General features: G+C 42.3%; 1 protein-coding gene across 2 annotated transcripts in view; it reads right to left on the bottom strand.

Annotated features, from left to right (window-relative positions):
• The window catches only part of DHX15 (DEAH-box helicase 15), a 39,685-nt gene that overhangs the window by 9,648 nt on the left and 6,723 nt on the right, over positions 1-23,314 (bottom strand). For both annotated transcript variants that reach the window (XM_087963421.1, XM_087963422.1), the window contains exons 2-10: positions 22,061-22,403; positions 19,016-19,209; positions 18,082-18,241; positions 16,548-16,766; positions 13,030-13,197; positions 10,111-10,197; positions 8,862-9,011; positions 6,903-7,011; positions 3,013-3,204 (exon numbers count right to left, since the gene is read on the bottom strand). In XM_087963421.1, coding sequence (XP_087819547.1) covers positions 3,013-3,204; positions 6,903-7,011; positions 8,862-9,011; positions 10,111-10,197; positions 13,030-13,197; positions 16,548-16,766; positions 18,082-18,241; positions 19,016-19,209; positions 22,061-22,403 — 1,622 coding nt within the window. The remainder of the gene's footprint in view (positions 1-3,012; positions 3,205-6,902; positions 7,012-8,861; positions 9,012-10,110; positions 10,198-13,029; positions 13,198-16,547; positions 16,767-18,081; positions 18,242-19,015; positions 19,210-22,060; positions 22,404-23,314) is intronic.

Below are 23,314 nucleotides of genomic sequence, written 5' to 3' on the forward strand. Positions count from 1 at the left end.
TGGACTAGAAGTAGGCATCCGAAACAGAAAAGAAAGAAAGAAAGAAAGAAAAAATGAATCTATCCTGAAGGCCATCAACCTTGGAAGGGTGGCGTGACCAGGGCAAGAAACCACATGCTGATAGCTCTGCCGTCTGCGTGTGGAGACCAAGCCTCCCCATGGACATAATCCATGGGTCAAGAGCAACCTGGGGGAGGGGGGGGGAGAGGAGAGCCTTCGAGGAAACAAGCCCCCCTAAAAACAGTTAAGCAAACATCCCCTCTACTGACCAAGGGTTAAAGACCTTGCATTATAGCTCCGTCGCCGGCAGCAAGCATCGCTATCAGCACTGGTGGCCAAAAGCACTTGGATGAACGAGAGGTGGCCCCATGGTGGCATCACAGCAGCAGTGATGGAAGGGAGACTCCCAACAGCTTTATCAGATGTTAACAAATATAGTTGTGGACTGAGGCTCAATCTCTTTACACAGAGCCTTCTTTATTGAATGCCCTGCTTATCATTTTGAAGGTACATGAACCATGTTTTCATGGTGAAGAGTAGAAGTCAATATCCCACAAAGCAAGTTCGTTCAAAACTTTGAAAGTCTGTTTTTCTTTTCTTTCTTTCTTTCTTTTTTTTAAATGACTTTTACGTAGGAAAAGCTGGATCTTTTCGGTAAAAGATCCTGTAAAATTCCCCATTGGTTTTATGTAGGTGTTTAAATACAATTAATCGCCTTGGATAGAACAGGTTTTTTTAAAAATAAAAATAAAAAACACTGTTCCTCAAATGCCTTGAAATTTGGATCTTGATCCGAACCCAAGTTCAAACATTTGTTTCAAATGTTAAATAATTTTGCACGATTTTTAGATTGGCCTTTTAGGAAACGCTGGGGAAAGGCTGAAAAATAAGTACAGAAATTGAAGACTATGAACAAACTGCCAATATGCCAACAGCAATATTGCAAAAGGCCTACTGTTTATAGCACTTTTTTTTTAAATTAAGAAGTAGAAGTGTCAAGAGAAATGTTTCTGCAAAAAAACCCATTGAAGTTCAACATCCAGAAACTGAAAACATATGGAATTGTGTGGAATTAAAGCTACCGAAAACCATCAATATTGAAGCACAAAAACTACCATTAAGTACATCATGTTTATACTGCAGATTGAATAATGAAGAGCAGTACTAATTTGTTACTACCATTTAGTGGACGTTTGGGGATGGAGAATGGGATTGTTTCAATTTAGACAGTTTTGGTCAGCAAATTACTGCTTCTCCTTCACTTTTTTTTCCTATTGTTTAGGCCTTTTTAAGAGTGTTTCAAGATTGCCACCTCAACTCTTCCCATAGTGAAGGTCTCAATTTAATCAATTACTTCTGGGAAGACGGTATTCTGATCCTGTTAATTAGATGGCTCTCATTTTCTTTTCATTCAATCTGACTGTTTTACTGGTGTGTGTGTGTGTGTGTGTGTGTGTGTGTGTATGTTTGGTAGGGGGAGAAGTCAGTGGCGCTTTCTGGAAACCAGTATAGTGAGAACTGCTCCTCAACTATGTCCAAGGAGACAATGACCCCATAAATATGCTACATCCTTAACTTGAAGAACCAAAAATTCATCATATGTACATTATGTGCGTATAAACATATTGCACGTTTACTGAGGTGGCTTTTAAGTCAAAATACTCACTGACATATGCAATTAGAGGGAATAAAACACAGCCATTTCATTTAAGAATTCAGTTCCTGTAGTAGGATTGCATGAAAAGGCAGGTATCAACCTACCACCACCTCCGCAAATAAGGCGACAATTTACTCAAGACAATGAGATTCTGCCCTGCCCATCTGCTCTGAGTCTGAAGTGTCAAAATTCGGCAATAAAACATTGTAGATAGTTTTTAGAGGAAAAGAAAAAGAAAAAAAATTCCCCTGCAATAATGTGATCGCTTGTCTCACCCAAAAAAAACTTTACCTTATCTTATGCTCTACCACAAAGGTGCACATTTTGAGACACCCCACCCACTCCAAATATAAATATATATATATATCCTCTGGCACTCCTTAACTGGTAATATCCCCATTGCCCCACACAAATATTTAAATGATATTCAATTCATTAAGGAGGCTTTAAGCACATCATTTCTTTCCTGGTTGTTCCTGGTATCGAACTGTTTTTTCTCCAAGAAAGGGACAATTAAAAGTTTAGGCCAGGACCTCAAAGAACCACATTTTAATTCTTCACGATCAACAGGTCTTTAGGGCTTGGATATCTGAAACAGCAGCTTCCCTGGGAACTCAGTTTTCAAAGCAGTGCACGGCGTATAAACTCTTTTTATGTATATATTTAAATTTTAAAATTCACACAGTCGGGCTCTAGAAGCCATCTGGGCACTGCTAGCTTGGAAAAAAAACCATCCACGATCACCAAAGACTGTGGTTCAAACCAATTTTTTTTTCCATCTCCCAATCGTATTGGCTTCTACTTTTGTAAAATCAATTTTAAAAAATAGTATGCAGTGATAATATTAAAGCTGCCGTCTTTCCTTCCAATGTTCCCTTTAAACAATGAATGTTTTTTCCCAACTTTATGTAACCTTGTGAGGACTCTCTTTCGTATCTTTATAAATGCAGGCTATCGCAAATTTATAGGACCAGAAAACAAAGCCAGTTCTTATTATTATTATTGCTATTTTGTTCACTTTCATAACAAGAAACGGGCTTAAGTGCTACAGTTTCTAAGGAATAAGAAGTGTTTTCCTACGATTTTGCAATCCTTAGCAGTTAATTTTTTTTTTCTGGACGTGAAACGAGTTAGGTTCCCCTTTTTTTCACACACAATGACTTCTGTAGCTTCAACGTTGATTTCTTTTTTACGCATTTTTTTTACTCCACTGTGAAGCCTACTACAGAGTACGTCTGATCGGCACAAATCAAGCTTTTTTTTAAAGACCGTAAGTAGTCCTCTTGCAGGAATATTACAAGCTTCCCCTAATTGGAGAGCTGGGTTTTGATTGGCATCTCTGTCCCTGCTATTACCTGACAGCATGGCAGTAATAGATAGAATCTCATTAGAACAGTTGTAGTCGCAACTTGCAATAACCATTTTAGCCAGCTGCGGGTCAAGGGGAAACTCGGCCATCATGGAGCCCAGTTCAGTCAAGTCTCCGTCATCGTTTAAAGCGGCTAAGTAATTCAGAAGCTCTAAGGCTCGCATCAAGGTCTCTGGAGCTGCAAAAGACACAACACACGTACAAACACACAAGCAGAGCACTGGTGAGCAAGGCCAGTCCCGGGCTGACGAAATGCAAAACGAATGGCACGCAAATTAATTCGGCGATAAGTAGCCATTAAGAGTGTTGGCTTAGGAGTAGGTGCGCAATCCCAGAGAGTTGGCCACAGACCGACAGCTTTATAGGGGTTCTTCCAGCTTAATGTCTATGGAGATTCATAGCCATTCGGCTCATGGTTGTCCCAAAGCCATCCAGGTCACAGTGGCAAAGAGGCAACTGGACTTTCTTGTTTTTCCTTTGAAGACATTTCGCTTCTCATCCAAGAAGCTTCCTTGGTTCTGGCTGGATGGTGGGAAATGATTGATACTCCTTGCAGACAGCTGGTCATTTGCATCCTTTTCAGAGAGCCATTGAGGCCACTTGGAGGTTTGTCTGTGTCCTCAGGGTCACCTGAGTAGTACAAATGGGTGTGGAGACCACAACACGGTCCTTTCAGCAGTTCCAAAAAGGCTCCACACCCCTTTGCACCACTCAGGTGACCCTGAGGACACAGACAAACCTCGAAGTGGCGTCAACAGCTCCCTAAAAAGGATGCAAATGACCAGCTGTCTGCAAGGAGTATAAATCCTTCCATTCCCCACCATCCAGTCAGAGCCGAAGAAGCTTCTTGGATGAGAAGTGAAACATCTTCAAAGAAAACAAGGTAATCCACTTGCTTCCAAGCACCTTTGGGTTTGTTGATTTCTTCTCTGGTGTTTGAATTAGGCAGGGAATTGATGTAGCTCATTCTCCCCAGATACTTACAGCTCATTCTAACATGCTTTTAAATACTATTTTATCATGTCCTCTTACGTTCTTATGGTTTAAACTTAAGCCTGTAAGTATTTGTACAGAGCTCTGAACAAGTCCAGTTGCCTCTTGAAAAAAAAGCACCTTTGGGATTTCTCCCAGCTTGTAAATAAAAAAAAATGTTTATTCCAGTAGGTTTGAGATGAATACATTTTCCTAGGCTAGGACAGGTTCTCAGCATTCTAATTATTATTAAAATATTATAGTGAACACCACTGATGTAGATCTGAAAGCTCTTGGAACTACTACTATTATTCCTACCATCCAAATTAAAATGATGGCAAGGCATTATTATAGGAGTCCTAGACACCCGGCTGCTTCTTCATGATTAGGTCACTTCTCTTCCGTTTTATATAAAATATGGTCATTATTTCAGTCTCTTCTCCTTTTGTTTTCAGGTATCAAGCCAGGCCCCCCAGCTGCTCAGTTGCCAGGGCTTTCTGACTCTGGGACCCACTCCTTGGGGGAAATGCAGGTATTTCTTGACTTACAACCATCATTGAGCCCAAAAGCTCTGTTGTTAAGCGAAACAGTTGTTAAGTGAGTTTTGCTTCACTTGCCACAACTGAGTGAAGCGCTGCAGGTGTTGAAACTAGTAACCCTGACGTTAAGCAAATCTGGCTTCCCCGTTGACTTCGCTTGCCAAAAGGTCGCAAAAGGGATCACTTTCACACACACACACACGACACTACGACCGTCGTAAATATGAGCCGACTGCCAAGCGTCTGAATTTTGATCACTTGACCATAAGGACACTGCAACGGTCATTAAGTGTGAAAAACGGTCGTATGTCCCTTTCCCCCCCCCCCGCTGCCATTGTAACTTTGAATGGTCACTAAATGAACTGTTGTAAGTCAAGGACTACCTGTATATCCTTTGGGTGCCCATGAAGATGTATGGATTCTCTTGTTGGCTGACCTCCCCTCCCCTTCTTGCTGAAATCCCGCCGTTTTAGCTCTCTGCCTTTGGGCCCAGCTCAAACTTTGCTCCACGTTGTAACCCTGTTAAAAGAGTTTTAATTCCTCCCCATGGGCAGTGAAGTGCAGGAAAAATAAAATCATCTGCACAAGTGCCTGGCTGGATTTTTGGCAGTGGAAGAGACGAAGCAAAGAGGTCAATTCTTGCAACTCTGCCTGGGCAACTAAAGCACACAAATTTACATTTATTTATTTTTTTAAAAAGGAAAGCAGAAAAAAATGGCTAAATCGTCTATATGTTTGGCAATTGAACAGAAAACCATGTCCAAAGACTTGGACGGACAACTTCATTTAAATTTTTTCCCCCTCTAGGCATATTTTCATCCGTAGTACAGTAAATCTGTTGTAAACCTATGGATTTATTCAACGTGTTTGAAATTTACTGCCAAAAAAGGGCCTGTAATTTCATAACTCTGACCTTAAATCAATTTTCCTGGCCTCGGATAAAGTAACTGAGCACAAAAGATGTTAGAAGCACAATTGGCAAAGAGCGTATTAAAATAAAACTGGTTTTCCCCAATATGTAACACTGTCATGTGGGGACCAAGTCTTTCCTCCCCAGCACGGGCCCTTCCAGATGCATTTTGACAAATCTACCCAGATTCCCCCAAATTTCTAATCAGAAGCCATTACGCTGGGAAAGGCTGCTAGAAAAAAATGTAAAATGTTGTATGCGCTAAGACTTAATGTCTTCAGTTATCTTTCCACAGACAGGAGTCATCAGAAAAAGAACTTCCATCCATACAACTTGGTATATGAAAGCTGGTCCTTTTTGGCTCTAACTGTTTCCTGCAGTTTCAAATTCCAGGAACAAAACTTAAATCCACATCTAATAAACAAGCCCTGGTTTGTAGAACATTCTTTATGACACATATGAGTTGATGATTAATTTCATATTAAATATTACCCTCTTTCCCCAAAAATACAACCTATGCTGAAAGTAAGTCCTAGCTTGGTTTTTACATGTGTGCCCAATATCAGCCCTACCCCCAAAATAAGCCCTAATTAAGATCCTGTTTACTCCAGAGTGGACGGGTAAAAATTAAACTAGGGTGGGGATGGGGGGGTTGATGCTGCCCTACTACTTCTTTTTGGACAGGTGTAGCCAGGCCTCACACACCCAGACACCTGCCTGGCCGGTCCATTTCTTCTGCAGCCAGCAAGGCTGGCCAGGCTTTCCTGAAGGCCTCTGGATCTGAGAACAAAAGCTCAGGATCGATCCAGAGCTCTCTTATCCACTGCAGAGGCCTTCAGGAAAGCCTTGCCGGCCACAGAAGTTCCTGAAGGCCTCTGACAGCGAAAAGGAGGCCAGGGGGACGACGCACGCAAGTGAGGTTAGTCAGTGGCTGACATCGCCCGAAAATAAGACCTGGTGCCTTTTTTGGTGGCAAAATATATAAGACGGGGTCTTATTTTTAGGGAAACATGGTATTCTTGTAACAACTGCTCAATGAATTTAACATACTTTGCTATCAAAGAGCTCTCCATTCAAAGTGTATAGCAAATAGTTTTTTTTAAAATAATAAAGTGTATCTTTTTTAAAAAGATTTTTGGCACTGACTGATGGCCTTTTTTTTACACTACAATGAATTTGGTTATGTTCACATTCAGGGAACACACATTTAACTCATGATACGAAAAGGAACAAATGTATCTTGCTAACGCTTAACATTATGTCCACAATTGTAATTTGATTCTTGACAAATGCATCTTTTCTTTTATGTATACTGGGAACATTTGCACCAAGACAAATTGCTTGTGTGTCCAACCACACTTGGCCAATAAAGAATTCTATTCTATTCTATTCTATTCTATTCTATTCTATATTCCATTCCATTCCATTCTATTATAGGAATTTTTAAAAACATACCTGGTGGGTCCATAAAATCGAAGTGAACTAAATCATCTATACCAAGTTTCTTCAGCTGTAAGACCACAGAACCCAAGTTGGATCTCAGAATCTCAGGATAGGTATTGTCCTGAAAACAAATACATTTTACATATTTTAGAAGAACAGAAATTCAGTTTCTGTTTTTGGTATTTTTTTCATTAAAACATACAGGACTGATAGAAAGCAGTTAACCCAAATGGAATTGTAAAAGCCTGTTTCATGTTTAAATAGTAGCTATTTACTGAAAAATGCTACCTTGCTGGGTAACAGTAGTAGCCGTTTTAATGCAAATATGTTTATATCTACAATTGTTCGGCATTATGAAATTATGAAAGCAAACTCATCACCGTAAAAAACCAGAGTGGAAGCAAATCAATCTTTTTTAGATATCAGAGAAGCAAACATGGTGCATGAGTAAGAATATTAAAAAATGAAGCATATTAAACTGCTCGCTCTTTTATTGTGTCACATTGTTTCCTAGACAAGAAGATAAATTATTATGGCTGGGAATGAAAAAAATATATACCTGTAGTCTTCAACTTCTGACCACAATCGAGCCCAAAATGTATGTTGTTAAGTGAGACATTGGTTAAGTGAGTTTTGCCCCATTTTACGACTTCTCTCTCCATGTTTATTAAGTGAATCACTGCAGTTAACTTATAATAACATGGTTGTTAAGTGAATGGGGCTTCCCCGTTGACGTCGCTCATCAGAAGGGTCACAACAGATGATCACGTGACCCCGGGACACAGCAACCATCATAAGTATGAATCAGTTGCCAAACTTTTCAGTTTTGATCATGTGACCCTGGGCATGCTGCGGTGGTCGTAAGTGTGAAAAATGGTCCTAAGTCCCTTTCTTCTTGTGCCAGTATAACTTTGGACAGTCAGTTAATGAACGGTTGTTAGTTGAGGACTACCTGTATACATAACAAACATACATGCTTAAGTTCAGGGCAGGACAATCCCAAAGTAACTGTTAACATGGAACTGTTGTGGCCCCTGGTGGCAGACTTGGACAGTGAGGAGGTTGGGGAGGAACATGGGCCAGGCCTGGAGTCTGGGGAACGCTCGGATGAGGGCTCTGTGTCAGAGGCAGAGATGGGGCCAGGGCCGTCCGACAGTTATCAGCTGCCTTCGGAGCCGGAGATCAGTGGGGAAGAAGAACAGCTGGAGCCTGTTCCCAGTGTGTGCATGTATAGAGCTGCCAGAAGAAGGGAACAGTTAAGGAACAAGGGTCGACTCAGAAGTATAGGCTCAGGTGGACGGGAAATGGCCCCTCCCATAGAGATTAAAAGAGGAGCAAAAGGGGAGGGGGCTTTTGCAGGAAACAATTCGTTCATTTGTTCCATCATTGTGAAGATCTGTCTGTGCATCCTAGAGACTCTGTGCTAAGCCCTTCCTTGTCAGCACTGTGTTTGGAAATATTTACCGGGCAGCTTTCCAAGATAGATAAGGTTTGAGCTCCTAATTATACCCTTGAAAGACTGTTTGCCAGGCCTTTGGCTGAATGTGAATGCAAGAAATTCACATTCATTTAATAAAAGGGGTTTTGCCGGGACAAAGAGTCTGCTTAGTGCTTTTTGGGGAAGCCTAGGACAGAACAGGAACGATGTGCGTATCCCTACTCTCTAGCTTGTCACAAATGCGTTGTGTGGTAGACTTCTCTCTGTATGGATTGCTTTGTATTGCATTTCAATTATGAGTGGCTCATGTTTTCCTTCGTAAGATGTGAACAGGTTGGATTTGTAACCTTTAAACATTCTGCGACTTCTTCCTTGTTTCCAACATTTTCATTTTTCCCAATCAATGTATGTATTGATTCAGAAATGAGGCTTTTTTTCACAAAATTCAGCAATTACCTGCATTTTCACAGACCCAAATTCAGCGCCCGCAATCGCTTAGGATCCAAAGCTAATGAACTGCCATTTTTACAAACCTGCATCTCGGTTTTGTACGCCTTCTCTGTGTATAGCCGGAAACATTTCCCAGGGCGAGTACGACCTGCGCGGCCAGCTCTCTGTTGAGCGGAAGCTTTGCTGATTGCGGTCACCAACAGAGATTCTACCCTGATTCGTGGATTGTAGACCTGGGGAGGGCAGAAGAGTCAAATTTAAAAATAAATAAATAAAATGTTCATGTTATTTTTTTCCACTCTTAAAAGGAGAATATTTGCAGCTCAGGGGTGAAATGTGGGACCCTTGGTGCTCTCTGAGCTTGTTTTCTTGCAGACGTTTCATGACCAAACTAGGTAACATCATCAGTGCTAGTCACTATGGTGACACTGTTCAGAGTTTTGCAGTGTAAATTCAACGCCAGAAAAAGTAAACACAGACAGCTGCAACTTCATTTAACGTCTTTATAAACATTATAAATTAAATTTTACAATACCAGTTGTAGATTTCTCCAATGTGGAGCAAATTCAAACAGAAGCAGACATGTTACAGGTTCAGAGCAGAACAGCAAGTCAACTTCAGCAGACCTCAGTTTCACTTTAGTTCAGCAGGCAAGAAAGACACACAGCAGAGGAGAGAAGCAGTTTCATCTTCAATAGACAGACTCAGAGCTCAACATAGCTGCAGAGCCACGCCTAGGCTACTTCTGGTGTCAGTTTCCAAACAGTCCACATTGGCTGACTTAGTTGCTATGCCTATTCATTGGCTGACTTTGTTACCATGCTCTATTCCAGTCCATGAATATACCCTGACAGACACTAACTACCAGCAGGTAACATCATCAGCTAGCACTGATGATATTACCTAGTTAGGGTAATGAAACGTCTGCCAGAAAACAAGCAAGCTCAGAGAGCACCAAAGACCCCACAGTCCTCCTCCTCTTCCCCACAAGCCCCGCCCACTTCTAGCACTGATGTTTTTTAAAATTTTGGCAGCATTTAACTCACAATTGTATTGCTCGGGTACTTGTGGACATTGGTGTCCACCTGTTTTGTGTTCTGTATTCCTCATTATATTGGACGTGTTTTAACGCCACATATTGAATCAAGGGAGTTTTTATATACACTTGGGAAGTAAACCCAAATGATGTATCCATTGATCCAGATAATGTCCATTAATCAGCAAAACAAACAGAATGGAAAATTTACATCATCTTAAAGGGTGTGTGTGTGTGTGTATGTGTGTGTACCACGTGGGAGTTGTATATCTATATAAATAAAACTCTTTGTTCACCTTTTGTTTCGCAAAGCCAGGATCAATGACGAAAACAACACCGTCTATTGTTAATGATGTCTCGGCAATGTTAGTTGATACGACAACCTGTTGAAAAATACAGAAGGGTTTTCTGCTGCCTGTGTTACACAGAAACGTTAAATGTTGCTAGCACATAAAAATGGCTTTATGAAAGTCAGGAGCAATTTCCATCCATGGGATGTCCATCAGACCAGGCAGGAAAAAAATGATAGAATAACCAAAGAGCAGATTAAAGAGAAATCTTACAATGTTTTCTCCTATTGCCAGATATTCCTACACCCATCATACCACATTCAAAATACCTCATATTTCTACCGTTTCCCCAAACATACGACCTATCTTGAAAGTAAGTCCTAACTTCATTTTTACACGTGCGCCCAATGAGCCCTACGCCCCAAATAAGCCCTAATTAAGATCCCACCCACAAAACCCCTTTTTATTAGGCTAATGTGAATTCCTCTCATTCACATCCAGCAAAGTCTCAGCAAACAGCCTTTCAAAGGTGAATTACAACCACAGACCTTATCAGGCTTGGAGAGTTGCCAGGCCGATAGCTTCCAAGTGCAAAGCTGTTCAAGGAAATACTTGGCAAGGAGTCTCTGAGAGTCACAAACAAATCTTCACACTAATTAAACAAACTAATTGTCTCCTACAAACACCAGTCCCCTTTCACTCCTCTTTATTCCCTCTGGGAGGGGCCATTCACCATCCACCTGTGCCTTTGCTCCCGAGTCGAACCTTGTTCCTTAGCTGTTCCCTTCTCCTGGCAGCTCTGCGCATGCGTGTATCGGGAACAGGCTCCAGCTGTTTTTCTGCCCCACTGATCTCCGACTCCGAAGGCAGCTGATAACTGTCGGACAGGCCTGGCCCCATCTCTGCCTCCCATGCAGAGCATTCATCAGAGCCTTCCCCAGACTCCAGGACTGGCCCATGTTCCTCCCCAACTTCCTTACTGTCTGAGTCTGCCACCAGCTCCACTGACCGGCCACAACCCGGTTCTAGATTCTTACAAAGTTTCCAGATTGTATCCAAAAACTCAGCCTACAGCATAGAAATTCTCGATGCGGGGTGGGAGTGTGGGGGAAAGAGAAGACAATATTCCAGGCCAGCTGCACTTTAGGAGTATTTTTAAGGTTGTCCCACAAGACCTGCATTTCAATAAACAACCTTGAAATTGCCAGTCAAGCGTGGCTGATGGGAAACCTCTTCTCCGCTAACTTGCTTCCTGACTTCCGGGCTCGACAATGTAAGGACTTTTGAGCCTGGCTTGTAACCCACCTGGGCTCCACCTGAACGATGCTGTACTGGTATGGAATGAAATGATTCACTCCTCCGAAACAAAGAGACAGCACGGCTTCACTTGTGATCTAACCTACCCAATTCCCCATAATGGAGAGCTGCAAACACCTTAAATTTGATACGCTGCAAAATAAGTCCAACACAAACTCGGGTTGTGCGCCAAGCACAATTGTATCTGGTGGAAAGAAGGCCTAACTTACAGGATTCATAGGACCTTGAAAAAATAAAGCTTTTGCGGTTTCTTTTCTTCCTATTAGAAGGAAGCAAGGTCATTAGCATACTAATGGATGGTGTCAGCTACTTATATTCTGCAAGAGCTTCCTAAGCATAGTGCAACCACAAAAAACGTTTTCCAGAAAAGCACCAAGGCATCCAAGACAACAAATTCATCTATTATTACCTCCAACGTTCATATGCTGAACCAAACAGCGCCAGCATTTCTAATTTGAGGAAAAAATGGAAAACTACCATGAGTTCATAACAGGTTAATAATAACTTACTACTGCCCTAGCTTTGTCAACTTCAAATATATGGCCAACCATCTCTTGACACAACAGAGGCTTATTTCCCTAGATGCAGAAAAGCAATGTCCTCTGTCAGAGCACAGTGTCATCAGTATAATGTACACCCCACTGTGCACACACAGCAGGTTATAGCTAAGGAATAAACCCTGCACAGGACATCTATGGAGTTTCTCAGCCATCCAGGTCATGGCTGTACAACAACACAGTACAATGCAAGGAGACGTGTACAGATCAGTACGCTGGGGAAGTAAAACACCCACTTTACAAACGCATGGCGCAACATAGGAGAACAAACCCACCAGTGGTCTATCTGCATTTGAAAGATGAAGCAAAGTCCACATTTTGGACAGAGAGGACCTCTGGTTGGGAAGAGGGGTCAAAGGGGCCATCTAGGTCAAAACTGAACAGGCCTCTCTCAACAGAGAGAGAGGGATACGACACCAGTGAGCCTCGGTGGCGCAATGGTTAGAGTGCAGCAATGCAGGCTACTTTTGCTGCAGCCAGCTGCCTGCAATTTGGCACATCGAATCTCACCAGGCTCCAGGTTGACTCAGCCTTCCATCCTTCTGAGGTGGGTAAAATGTGGACCCAAATTGTTGGGGACAAGAGGCTGACTCTGTAGACCGCTTAGAGAGGACTGTGAAGCACTATAAAGCAGTATATAAGTCTAAGTGCTATTGCTATCACCTGTCTATCTCTAGTTTACAACAGTCTTTTCAACAGTTCCAAAAAGGTTTCACACCCATTTGCACCGCTCAGGTGATCCTGAGGACACAGACAAACCTCCAAGTGGCCTCAACGACCCTCTAAAAAGGATGCAAATGACCAGCTGTCTGCAAGGAGTATAAATCCTTCCCTTTCCCACTATCCAATCAGAGCCAAAGAAGCTTCTTGAATGAGAAGTGAAATGTCTTCAAAAGAAAAAAAACAAGAAAGTCCAGTTGCCTCTTGAAAAAGGGACATAGGTAAAGAAGGAAACTATCTTACAGCACACTCTATGCATTTTTATTGCAAAGTCTTATTGAAGTACAGTGCTAAACTCAGGGATGCCAAAATAAAGCCTTAGTGAACCTACCTTTCGTCCTATTGCACCATTTGGCTTTTTGGGAGGCGGGGGCTCGAAAATCCTCTGCTGCTGTTGAGGTGGAAGTGTGGAATATAACGGAATGATCTTAATGTCACCAACCTCGGGGCCCAGATCATCGATTTCACGCTTTATCCTCTTGCAGGCTTCATCGATCTCCTACACAGGAAAGACCACGAAAACGTACTTTTAAAAAAGTAAATAAAATAAACCTAATTGCTATGCAATTATTATTATTTTTTAAAGCAGCCCTCTTGCTAAACAAGATGCTTCAGAACTTCTTGGTATGCTGGCTGAATTTCCAATGGGATTTTTAACAGTCCAAGAGGTTTCTGTTTTTAAATTGGGGGACGTAACTGCCTTGTTTGTATTCAATGCCCTTCTTTCTTTTAAGTCATATTTCCTAATTAATTCTCTACAAATTGTACTAAACTTGAAATCTCTCACCCAGGAATATTAAACTGCACTCGTGACCTTTTCCATTTTCACAATCTGAAGCAAATTAATGTGCACGATATTTTAAATAAGCCAATTAAGCTTTAATGTCACGTATCACTAATGCAATTATAGGGGAAATTTGCTTTATTGCACCAAATCGAGAACATGCACCTTCAGAGTATAAACAGTTTGTTCCAAAAAGAAGGCCTCTCCACATCTAAATTAACGAGGACATACAGCACACGCATTGAGTTTCACAAGAAAATATTATGCATCTTTCCAAGTTAAGGGCTCCAAGTAATCTGAATCTCAAAACACATGCCACTTCAATTATTCTTAAGACACTTAAGAAAAAATTTCAACAGGCAGTTTCACCTATTAACAAGAGTTCTTGTACTATTTCCAAATAATGTGCATTAAATGGATGAATTAGCTGAATAGCAGAATAGAACTATGTACATTAGAGAAAAATAAAGATAAGTCAGAGATAAGAACTGTGAAGCATTTCCCATACAGAATTGTCTCAAAACTTAATGATAATATTGAGGGAAGGAAGGAGGGAGGGAGGGAGGAGGGAGGGAAGAAAGGAGGGAGGGAAGGTGGGAGGGAGGAGGAAGGAAGGAGGGAAGGAAGGAAGGAGGAAAACTGCCGATGAAACATCTAGTTGTAACTTCACACAAGCCACCAAAGCACTCTAGAAGAGTCACTCAGCTCTTCCAGCTGCTTAGCAATCCTGATGGGACTTGAGATGTTTGTTTCGCTGGGAACCCCAGTCACCTGAAGGGTTCATTCCCTAAGGAGAATGGAAGGCAGCTGTTTTGCTTTGCTGTATTTCCTTGCTCTGTGAGTAGCTTTGTACTTCCCACCCAGTGTGCCAGGGGTGGAAAGCAACGCTAGCAAACCTACAAGTAACTATATTTGAAACCGTATTGTACGTAGGTCGAGCTAGCCTCAAGGTATTTCGTGCATGCAAAGCATGCCCACATCCAGTCTCACATGTTCGGCTTGTAAGCTGGCAATGGACCAAACATTCCAACTTTATAAAACCAACTACGCTGGAACAAAAGGGAATCAGAAGAGGCTTTGGAGGTCTTCTAGTCCAACTCCCTGCTCAAGGAGGATAACATTACAGAACCATAGAATAACAAGAGTTGGAAGGGACCCTGGAGGTCTGCTAGTCCAACCCCATGCCATTCTGGACAAATTGCTGTTCAATCTCTTCTTGAAAACCTCCAGTGATGAAGCACCCACCACTTCTGGAGGCAACCCTTGAAAACTGAAAAGAAAAAAACCTTCTTCCCTTCCTTACTTCAAACCCATCACTACAACAGACGGTTTTGTAAAAACCTGAAATAAGATTCTCAACAGCAGAATTTTAGAAATCACTAACAATAACAGAAGAGGGCCTTTGTAATAAACTAATCCATCACTATGACAACAGAATAATATTTTGTTGGCAAACCGAAAGCAGTGCTTCATGCAACATTTGGAATTTTAACCCAAGAAACATTTATTTTCTGTATTTAAAGATAGGTAAACACAAAGAATGCCAGCCTAATCCCAGTATATGTTTCAGAGAACCAGCAAATTTTATCACTGTCCATTGCCCAGGACTGAAGCACTTAGATCAGGCACCAAGCCTTGCTTCGGAACTCAAGGATGGCTCTAATCTTCGATAAGTGAAAATTAAATCTAAATTCCTATGCTGCAAATATTATTACATATTTCACTGTTTCCTACAAAGTCGTATTTAAGGCATACAGATAATTTGTTCCTCCAAAATCTCAGCCTCCTTAACGGTGGCCATGGTCATCTCCTTCAGATCTGTTGTTATAGAAATGGGTAGTTTACACTATAGTGTAAAAGTAAAATGCTGAGGTTTGATGTTATTATCTTACTCTACTGCACAAAAGAGATTTGGAAGCCAATGCCTTTTCTTTCTTCTTCTATTCTTCTCTTCCCTTTTCCCTTCCCTATTCTTCCTATTATTTGCTTTTATATTTTATATTATAAACTAATAATAAAATAGTATACAGATTTCATAAATCATAAGGTATTTTAAACAATGGGTTTAAACCACTGTCCCTGGAATGTACTTATTTATTTATATACAGTACTCACAAGGTGGGAGTTTAAATAAATCTGCTTCAGTTTATGCAAGAAAAAGAAATACCAGTTTGTTCAACATCAAAACTGGTGGGTTTTTTACATATTGTTTCAAGCAGTGATCTAAGCCAAATTGATCCAAAAGCTTTCACTGGGTGTAGGATGAGCAAAGGGAAACTTGACGGTCCTGTTCAAAAGCACTGTGATAAATCTTTGTACCTGGCCCCTAAGACTAGCAATATACCCATGCCTTCTGCTTGTTTAACCTCAAGAATTGACTTAACCTCAAGAATTAACTTGCTTAAACCGGTGAGAACAAAATGAAAAAGAACTATAATTAAATCAAAATGGCAAAGGAAAAGGTCTCAGAGTTTGAAATACATTTATAGATTGGTTTCCTGAAAACCAGTATTCATTTTTTGAAACTTCCCAAAGTTATTTTGTATTCAAAGGTATTTTCAGACTGATATCCACCTGTTAACGTTTGTTAAAAAGTGACCTCTTTCAATTTGTTTCTCAGCACAATTCAGAATCTCATCTTTAGCTATAAAGCTCTATTTGATTCCAGGGCAATTAAAGGGTCATCTTAAGATCTTCAAAAAAAATATTTTTTTAAAAAAGTAACTGGGGGGTGGGGAAAAACTTGAAAACAACAACTGAAGATACTGCAATAAGAGAAAAATTGTTGTTGAAACAGCTAAATATTTCAACGGTAGATGCTGAAAATCTAACATGTTTTCTTGCATTTTCTGATCTTTACAGTTGTCTTTTATAGGTCTGACTTAACTCTTTATTACCTTTTCACATCTAAAAAACTTAAAATCACTGTCAACTTTCTCTTAACATGCCAACTTTTGCCCTGAAAGGTGAAATCATCTGGATGAAGAAGGAAAATATCTTAAGGGTAGAACATACAAAACAATGCCACAGAGGAAAATTTGAGACACACACGAAACGTGGAATACCTCTTGTCCAGTAAGGAAAAGGAGGAGGTCTCCTTCCTCTTCCTCACACATATGGATCTGTATTACTGTACGAATGGCCGCTTCGAGGTAATCCCTTTCTGGTTCTGGAGTATAAAAAATCTCCACCGGATGTGTACGACCAGGAATCGTGAGGAGAGGACAGTTATCGAAATAAATCTGAAACTTGCCAGCGTCTAGAGTAGCGCTCATAACTATCACCTTAAAACAAAAACAAAAAAAGACAGGAAGAATGGAAAGTTGGACCGCATGGAACAGTCTTAAATTTCAGAAGTACAACATAAAAAAAAAAAATGAAATCTGGTTCTGCCGGTATTTGACTCGCAATTGCAACTAGGACCGGAATTTCAGTCACTAACCGATCATCATCATTATCCTCTTTTAATGACCCCATAATCCCTTGTGAGGTGGAGTCTGGGCAATTGAATGGAGCTAGCAGAGTGTTTACTGGCCGGACGCCTTTCCTGTCACCAATGCGGAGTTTTGTTCAGCAGATATATTCTCAGTGTGCAGACAGAAATATCCATCTCTACTTAGAATCGAATTCACAGCCTCCTGATTGTGAGGCGAGAGTTTCCTCTCTAGGCCACCGCACCACCCTCCAGTCACTAACCAGTCAGTGGACTAGAACAGTGGCTGGGGACTACTGGCGGTCCATGAGAAAATTTTGGTGGCCCGCAGAGAAAGGCCACCCCCAAAGCAATTAATTCAGGCTGCGCGGGAACACAAGGCTGCGCTGCCCACATGGCCCACGGGAACACAAGGCTTGTGTCGCTTGTATTGCGAACAAAATGAGGTAGGGAGGGGAGGGGGGGAAAGGGCGGAGGGAGGAAACTTGTTCCATGCGCCCCACGCGCCTGGCCTGGCCACCGGGCTGCTTCTTTCCGCTTCTTTCTTCTTCTGCTTTTGGCTGCACGCAAGGAAAGCAGCAAAAGTCTTTCTTTCTCCGCCCCCAAACTCCACCACAGAGGAGTCTTTGGGACCCGGCAAGGCCTCCTGCTCCAAGAGGTTGTGCCGGCAAAGACTCATTTCTGGTGGAGTTTGAGGGAGAGAGAAAGAAAGACTTCTGCAGCTTCTGCTGCTTTTCTTGCATGAAGCCAAGTCTCTTTTTCTCTCTCCCCTTGAGAATGGAGCTGGAGACGGTATCCTGCCATCCCAAATAAAGAAGGATCGATCGGTAGGAAACCGGGGTAGGGAATTTTCCTGCAGACTTTTTTTGGGGGGGGATTTTCCCAGGGTCTCTGGTCCGCGGGATTTAAAATTACGAGTTTGGTGGTCCCCGAGGTCTAAAAGGTTGGCGATCCCTGGACTAGAAGACCTCCAAGGTCCCTTCCACCTCTGTTATTCTGTTAAATGACTTTGGGAGTCAGAACCATCCAGGCGCAATCTAAGGGGTCTCAGCAGCCAATTTTTTTCTCAACCCGATAGCTTGTTTCAGACTTGAAACAAAACACATTTTTCTTTTTTCTGCATCAAACACCCCCCCCCCCACTCCGGCTTGATATATTCCACTGACCTTTAAATCAGACCTCTGCCTCACCACCTCCTTCAGAACACCCATCAAAATATCCGTAGCCAGCGTTCTTTCGTGGGCCTCATCAAGAATGATTACCCCATAACGTTCGAGCAGAGGGTCGTTCATCGCTTCACGCAGTAACATACCATCGGTCATATACCTTGAGTGGGAAACCAGTAGATGAATTGCAGAGCTAATAATGTTTGCTTCTCTTATTTCACTTTCACTTTCAAGGTATATCATCATCAACCTCTTTTAATGATCCCATAATCCCTTGCGGGGTGGAGTCTGGGCAACTGAAAGGAGCTAGCAGATTGTTCTAATGGCCGGATGCCTTTCCTGTCGCCAATGTGGAGTTTTGTTCAGCAGATACTTGAGTGGACTCAATTCACAACTGGGGCAAGAAAGGTCGTAAAAGGAGGCAAAGGCCACTTAGCAAATGTCTCACTTAGCAACATAAACTTTGGGCTCAGTAGTGGCCATAATTCAAGGACTATCTGTATTGCAGGCCATCTGAATTAATATTCAGAGGAGCAAATGAGAGAGAGTGAAGCTTCGATCATCACCATCCTCTTTTAATGACCCCATAATCCCTTGAGTGGGAAACCAGTAGATGAATTGCAGAGCTAATAATGTTTGCTTCTCTTATTTCACTTTCATTTTCAAGGTATATCATCATCAACCTCTTTTAATGATCCCATAATCCCTTGCGGGGTGGAGTCTGGGCAACTGAAAGGAGCTAGCAGAGTGTTTTAATAGCCGGATGCCCTTCCTGTCACCAGTGCGGAGTTTTTCCCCCCCATCAGATACATTCTCATCGTGCCCAGAGAGAGAAATATCTGCCTCTACCGAGAATCAAACTCACAGCCTCCTGACTGTGAGGCAAGAGCTCCCCCTCTAGGCACCGCTCAAACACATCCAGGTACATACTTACTTCAAAATTGTTTTGGCGCTGCTGCAGTCTTCAAATCGAATAGAATAACCGACCTCTTGACCCAACATCACATCCATTTCGTCAGCAACTCTCTGGGCCACACTCATTGCAGCTACTCTCCTCGGCTGTGTACAAGCAACGCCTCTCTTTGGCCCTGGCAGCGACCGCATGTAGTCCACGCACCACTGAGGGATCTAACAGAGAGAAAGAGAAAGGAGTCCCAGTTGTTACAGAGGCTTAGGAAGATGTTAGAGCTGGCTTTGAAGTAAAAGGCAAACAGATCTGCTCCAATCAAACAACGGGAGGGAAGAACAAAGGCTGTGCTCCAGAAAGACCTATGAGAAGACGTTACCTGAGGTCAGTTTTATTTACACTATTAGTAAGTTAAAAGCAACCGAGCTAAGCAATGAAGAAGGAAGAAGACAAATTAAAAAGCACATTTAAAAGGTGCCAGTAGGCGGACTATGAATATACAACTGTAATAAAGGTTTAGACGTGATCCATTTAACCCCATTTTTAATAACTAACGATAAATATTTAATCTGCCACACACACGTAAGTTATTGTTCAAAGTACTGTGGTCACTGAGCCTGAGTAACAAGGGTTTGCAATTCCATTAGCCTAAAAAAAGAAAACCTTCATAAATGTTATAAAGCCTCTGTAAATAAACTTGCAAAAAAACCAAAAAAACACAACCGCCTTATAGAGTAGCGCAATCATCCAGTATTAAGACAGACACCATTCTTCATCCAAAAAGGCTAGTCGACATTTGCCAATAGCATACGTAGAGAATACAATCAAATTATGGAATTCAAAGCTAAATATAGGTAGTCCTTAACTTAGGACCACAAGTGAGCCCCAAATTTATGTTGCTTCTTAAGTGAGCTTTGCCCCATTTTACGCCCTTCCTTGGCACAGTTGGTAAGTAAATCACTGCAGGTGTGAACTTTGGATGCGAAATGAATCTGGCCTCCCCGTTAATTTTTTGCTTGCAAGAGGGTCGCAGAGAGGGGGACACCGCCACCGTCATAAATACGAGTCACTCGCCAAGCCCCCTGGTTTTGATCATGGGACCCCGGGGATGCTGCAAAGGTCGTTAAGTGTGAAAAACGTTCATAAGTCATTTTTTTTCACTGCCGTTGTGTGAACGGCCACTAAAAAAACCCGGTTAAGTCAAGAACCTGTTTTAGGCTTAGAGGTAATGCAAGTGTTCGTTGTCATTTGGAATGGGGTGTATTATTGCGCTGTAATCTTTTTTATTTTTGTCTTTTAATGACCCTGTAATCCATTGCCTCGGGGTGCAGTCGGGGCACCTGAATGGAGCTGAGCATTTCCTGGCCAGATGCCCTTCCTGTTGCCAATACAGCGTTCGCAGCAATATATATTCTCATTGTGCCTGTCATGCCCCTGTCGGAGTCTGAATCTGAGGAGGAAGACAAACAGCTGACAGGGAGTGGGACTGTGGCTCCGTTGGCTGTGGAGGAGTCTGGGGAAGGGCAAAGTCCGGCTGGGCAGAGCAGGGGAGAGGTAGAGCAAGAGAGAGGGAGTTCAGAGGAAAACCCAGGGCCACCCCCTCTTCATCCTAGGGCACGCAGGGAGGAATGGAGAAGGGAGCAATGCGGGTTGCATAGCTTATGAGGGAGGAAAGGGCCCTGATTCCCTTCTTTAGCCACACCTGGGAATGAGAGTTTAAAAGAGATGCAAGCTGAGAGCGGCGTCTGCTGGAAACAAACTTGAGTTTATCTTGTGTTGACTGCGATTATCTGCGTTCCTGGTGTCTTCCCAACCATGCTGAGTTATTGCCATGCCTTCACATCTGGAATTCCTTTTCTTACCCTGCCGGACTAATTGCTGCGTTTTGCCTTGATTGGACTTATAGTTAGTTTTTGTTGACCACGTTTTGGACTTGATTCTCTGTAGTCAAAGGGTGTTCCTGGAAGAGATTTTCTCCAGCCCAGAAGGTAGCCAGGACACTGGGGGCAAAGTTGGAGCTAATAAAGGGACTCCCCCTAATTATCTGACTGTGTTGCCTTTGTGCCATGCCCTTTGGGTCATCACAGTGCCCAAAGAGATAAATATCTGCCTCTACTTAGGATTAAATGCACAGGCTCCTGATTGTGAGGCAAGAGCTGCACCTCTACGCCACCGCACCACTCACTGTGCTGTAATCTTTCCTTTCCCAAAGAGTTCTTTTTTCATACAATGCAAAAAAAAAAAGAAGAGGTATGTTGAAGTTCTTCCCTTAAGAAAAGGTCCAAACATGGCACTTATCGTCAGCAATCCCTCTGACACCTGCGGGATTGAGAATACTAAAACTGATGTCATGAGGAGGGACCAGTCAGGCACGTACTATTGCAAAGGCACTTCAATATTTCATGTCTATGATAATCTCTCTCTGAGCAATATTCACCGTGTTTTACTTGCTTTTGGAAATCCCAGAACGCCCATATTTCTTGTATGGAGATTTTTCAGGGCAATGTTATCTCAGCAACGTTAATTCTGCTCCGAGGACTCATATCCAACAGTTTTATACAAGATTTTCTTAGATTTAAGAATGTGGGTAATGGCATTCTGGTTTTATTTTTAAGCCAGTTAGTAGTCACCGGGGGGTGAGGAGGAACCACTTTATCATTCATTTTGTTACATGACCAGTCTAACTTTTGCAAGAAACCAGACAGCAGATCTTTATAGATTAGCAGAAGTTCAAATTGCACTGAACCTTTTAGGAAAATAGAAGAGACCCTGAAGATGGAGACAAAATGCCAGAGTTGGAGGGCGAGTGGGGGGAAAGAGGGAAGAGATAGCGAAAACTCATTGCATCATTTTCTAGTCATTAAACAACCGAAAAGGTTCATTTAAGAGATCTTGCTCAAAAGGCTAAGTCTTGAGATGTGTCAGTGCACAACGGATTACTTTAAGGACCCTGAAATATTGCTAATAGCAGGCTGAATAATTCCACAGAGATGTTCAAACGGAGCGCGGAGCGCCGCATACGGGTCCGCACGAGGGTTTGCAAAAATTAAGAACGGCTGCACCAAAACCCACCTGCGTGGTTTTACCGGAACCGGTCTCACCAACCAGCACAAAGGACTGATTTCGGATGAGGATGTCGGTAAATCTTTCCTTGTATTCCCACACTGGGAGCAGTAGGCGTTTCTTTAAGATTTCATAATAGCGAGGTGTGTGTGGCAGGTTTGTGAATGGGTTGATACCCTGTGGAAATATGGTGGGTTTCAAAGGGGGCAACCCAACTCCGGCGAGGAGAGCCGAGTTGGCTGAAGGACGCAAATCTTTGTCCTTATCTCTTTCCCGTTCACGATCTCTGTCTCGATCCCTGTCCCGGTCTTTGGAACGATCATCACGATCCCGGTCACGATCCCGGTCCTTCCTAAATGGTTTTCAGGAGAAAAACGTACAGTGTCAGGATTCCGGCGATTGCCCTCGAGCCAAGCTTCAAAAGAAACCAAAAGATTTATTAGGACCAACGTGTTCAACATTGACCTATATGAAGCCAACTCTGGCATACGTAATTTACAGTCACCTGTGACCCTGTTTCCCCCCTCCTCCCCTGGGTGTGTCATAAATCAGATTCTCCAATTAAGCACATTCACAAGCTGGGTGTCATCAATCACGTTCTCCAATTAAGGATTTTCGGGGACAGAAAATCCGGTAGCTTAGCTACAATCTTTGTAAAATAAGTGTTGGGGTGTACTTCTGGTTTTAAACTGACACACTGATCAAGAGATCCTCCAACTGAAACCCCCCATCCAATTTTTTGATTCATTTTTTTGATTGTTTAGCAAGAGCATGCATACCAAATGAGCTATTGTAACAGAATTTTATCAGTTTGCCATTATGTTTGCATTGGCTGGGATCATAAGCCAAGAACTTGGGTCATGCAGGCACTAACTTCTGCATCCAAACGATGGAAAAGGGAAAAACTTTACTATTAATATATACTAGCTCTATACCTGTACTTCGCTGTAAAACTATGTGATCAGGCTTAGTTTTTGGGGAGGAAAGTAAGGGGAAAAATTGTGCCTCTGCCTATCAGCATCCATCAGTATGCATCTAGCTAGTGTCCTGTCAGTGTGTAAGAGAGTTGAGGGCTGTTTGGAAACTTAAAGAGTATTTGCTGTGTGAGCAAGGAGACAGCAAGGAGCCTGGGCATGGCTTAGCTCAACTGTTCTGTACTAAAAATGCTTGGTGCCGTGAAACTAAAACTGAAACTCCTCTCTGCTTGTGTTTTGCATTTGGAACAGATTTCTTTCCAGGTGGGGAGGGGGAGTAGAACTCTTT

This window comes from Notechis scutatus, chromosome 4 (assembly GCF_049901735.1).
Source record: "Notechis scutatus isolate UNSWTSFEM ecotype Mainland chromosome 4, rNotScu1.2, whole genome shotgun sequence".
Lineage (NCBI taxonomy): Eukaryota > Metazoa > Chordata > Lepidosauria > Squamata > Elapidae > Notechis > Notechis scutatus.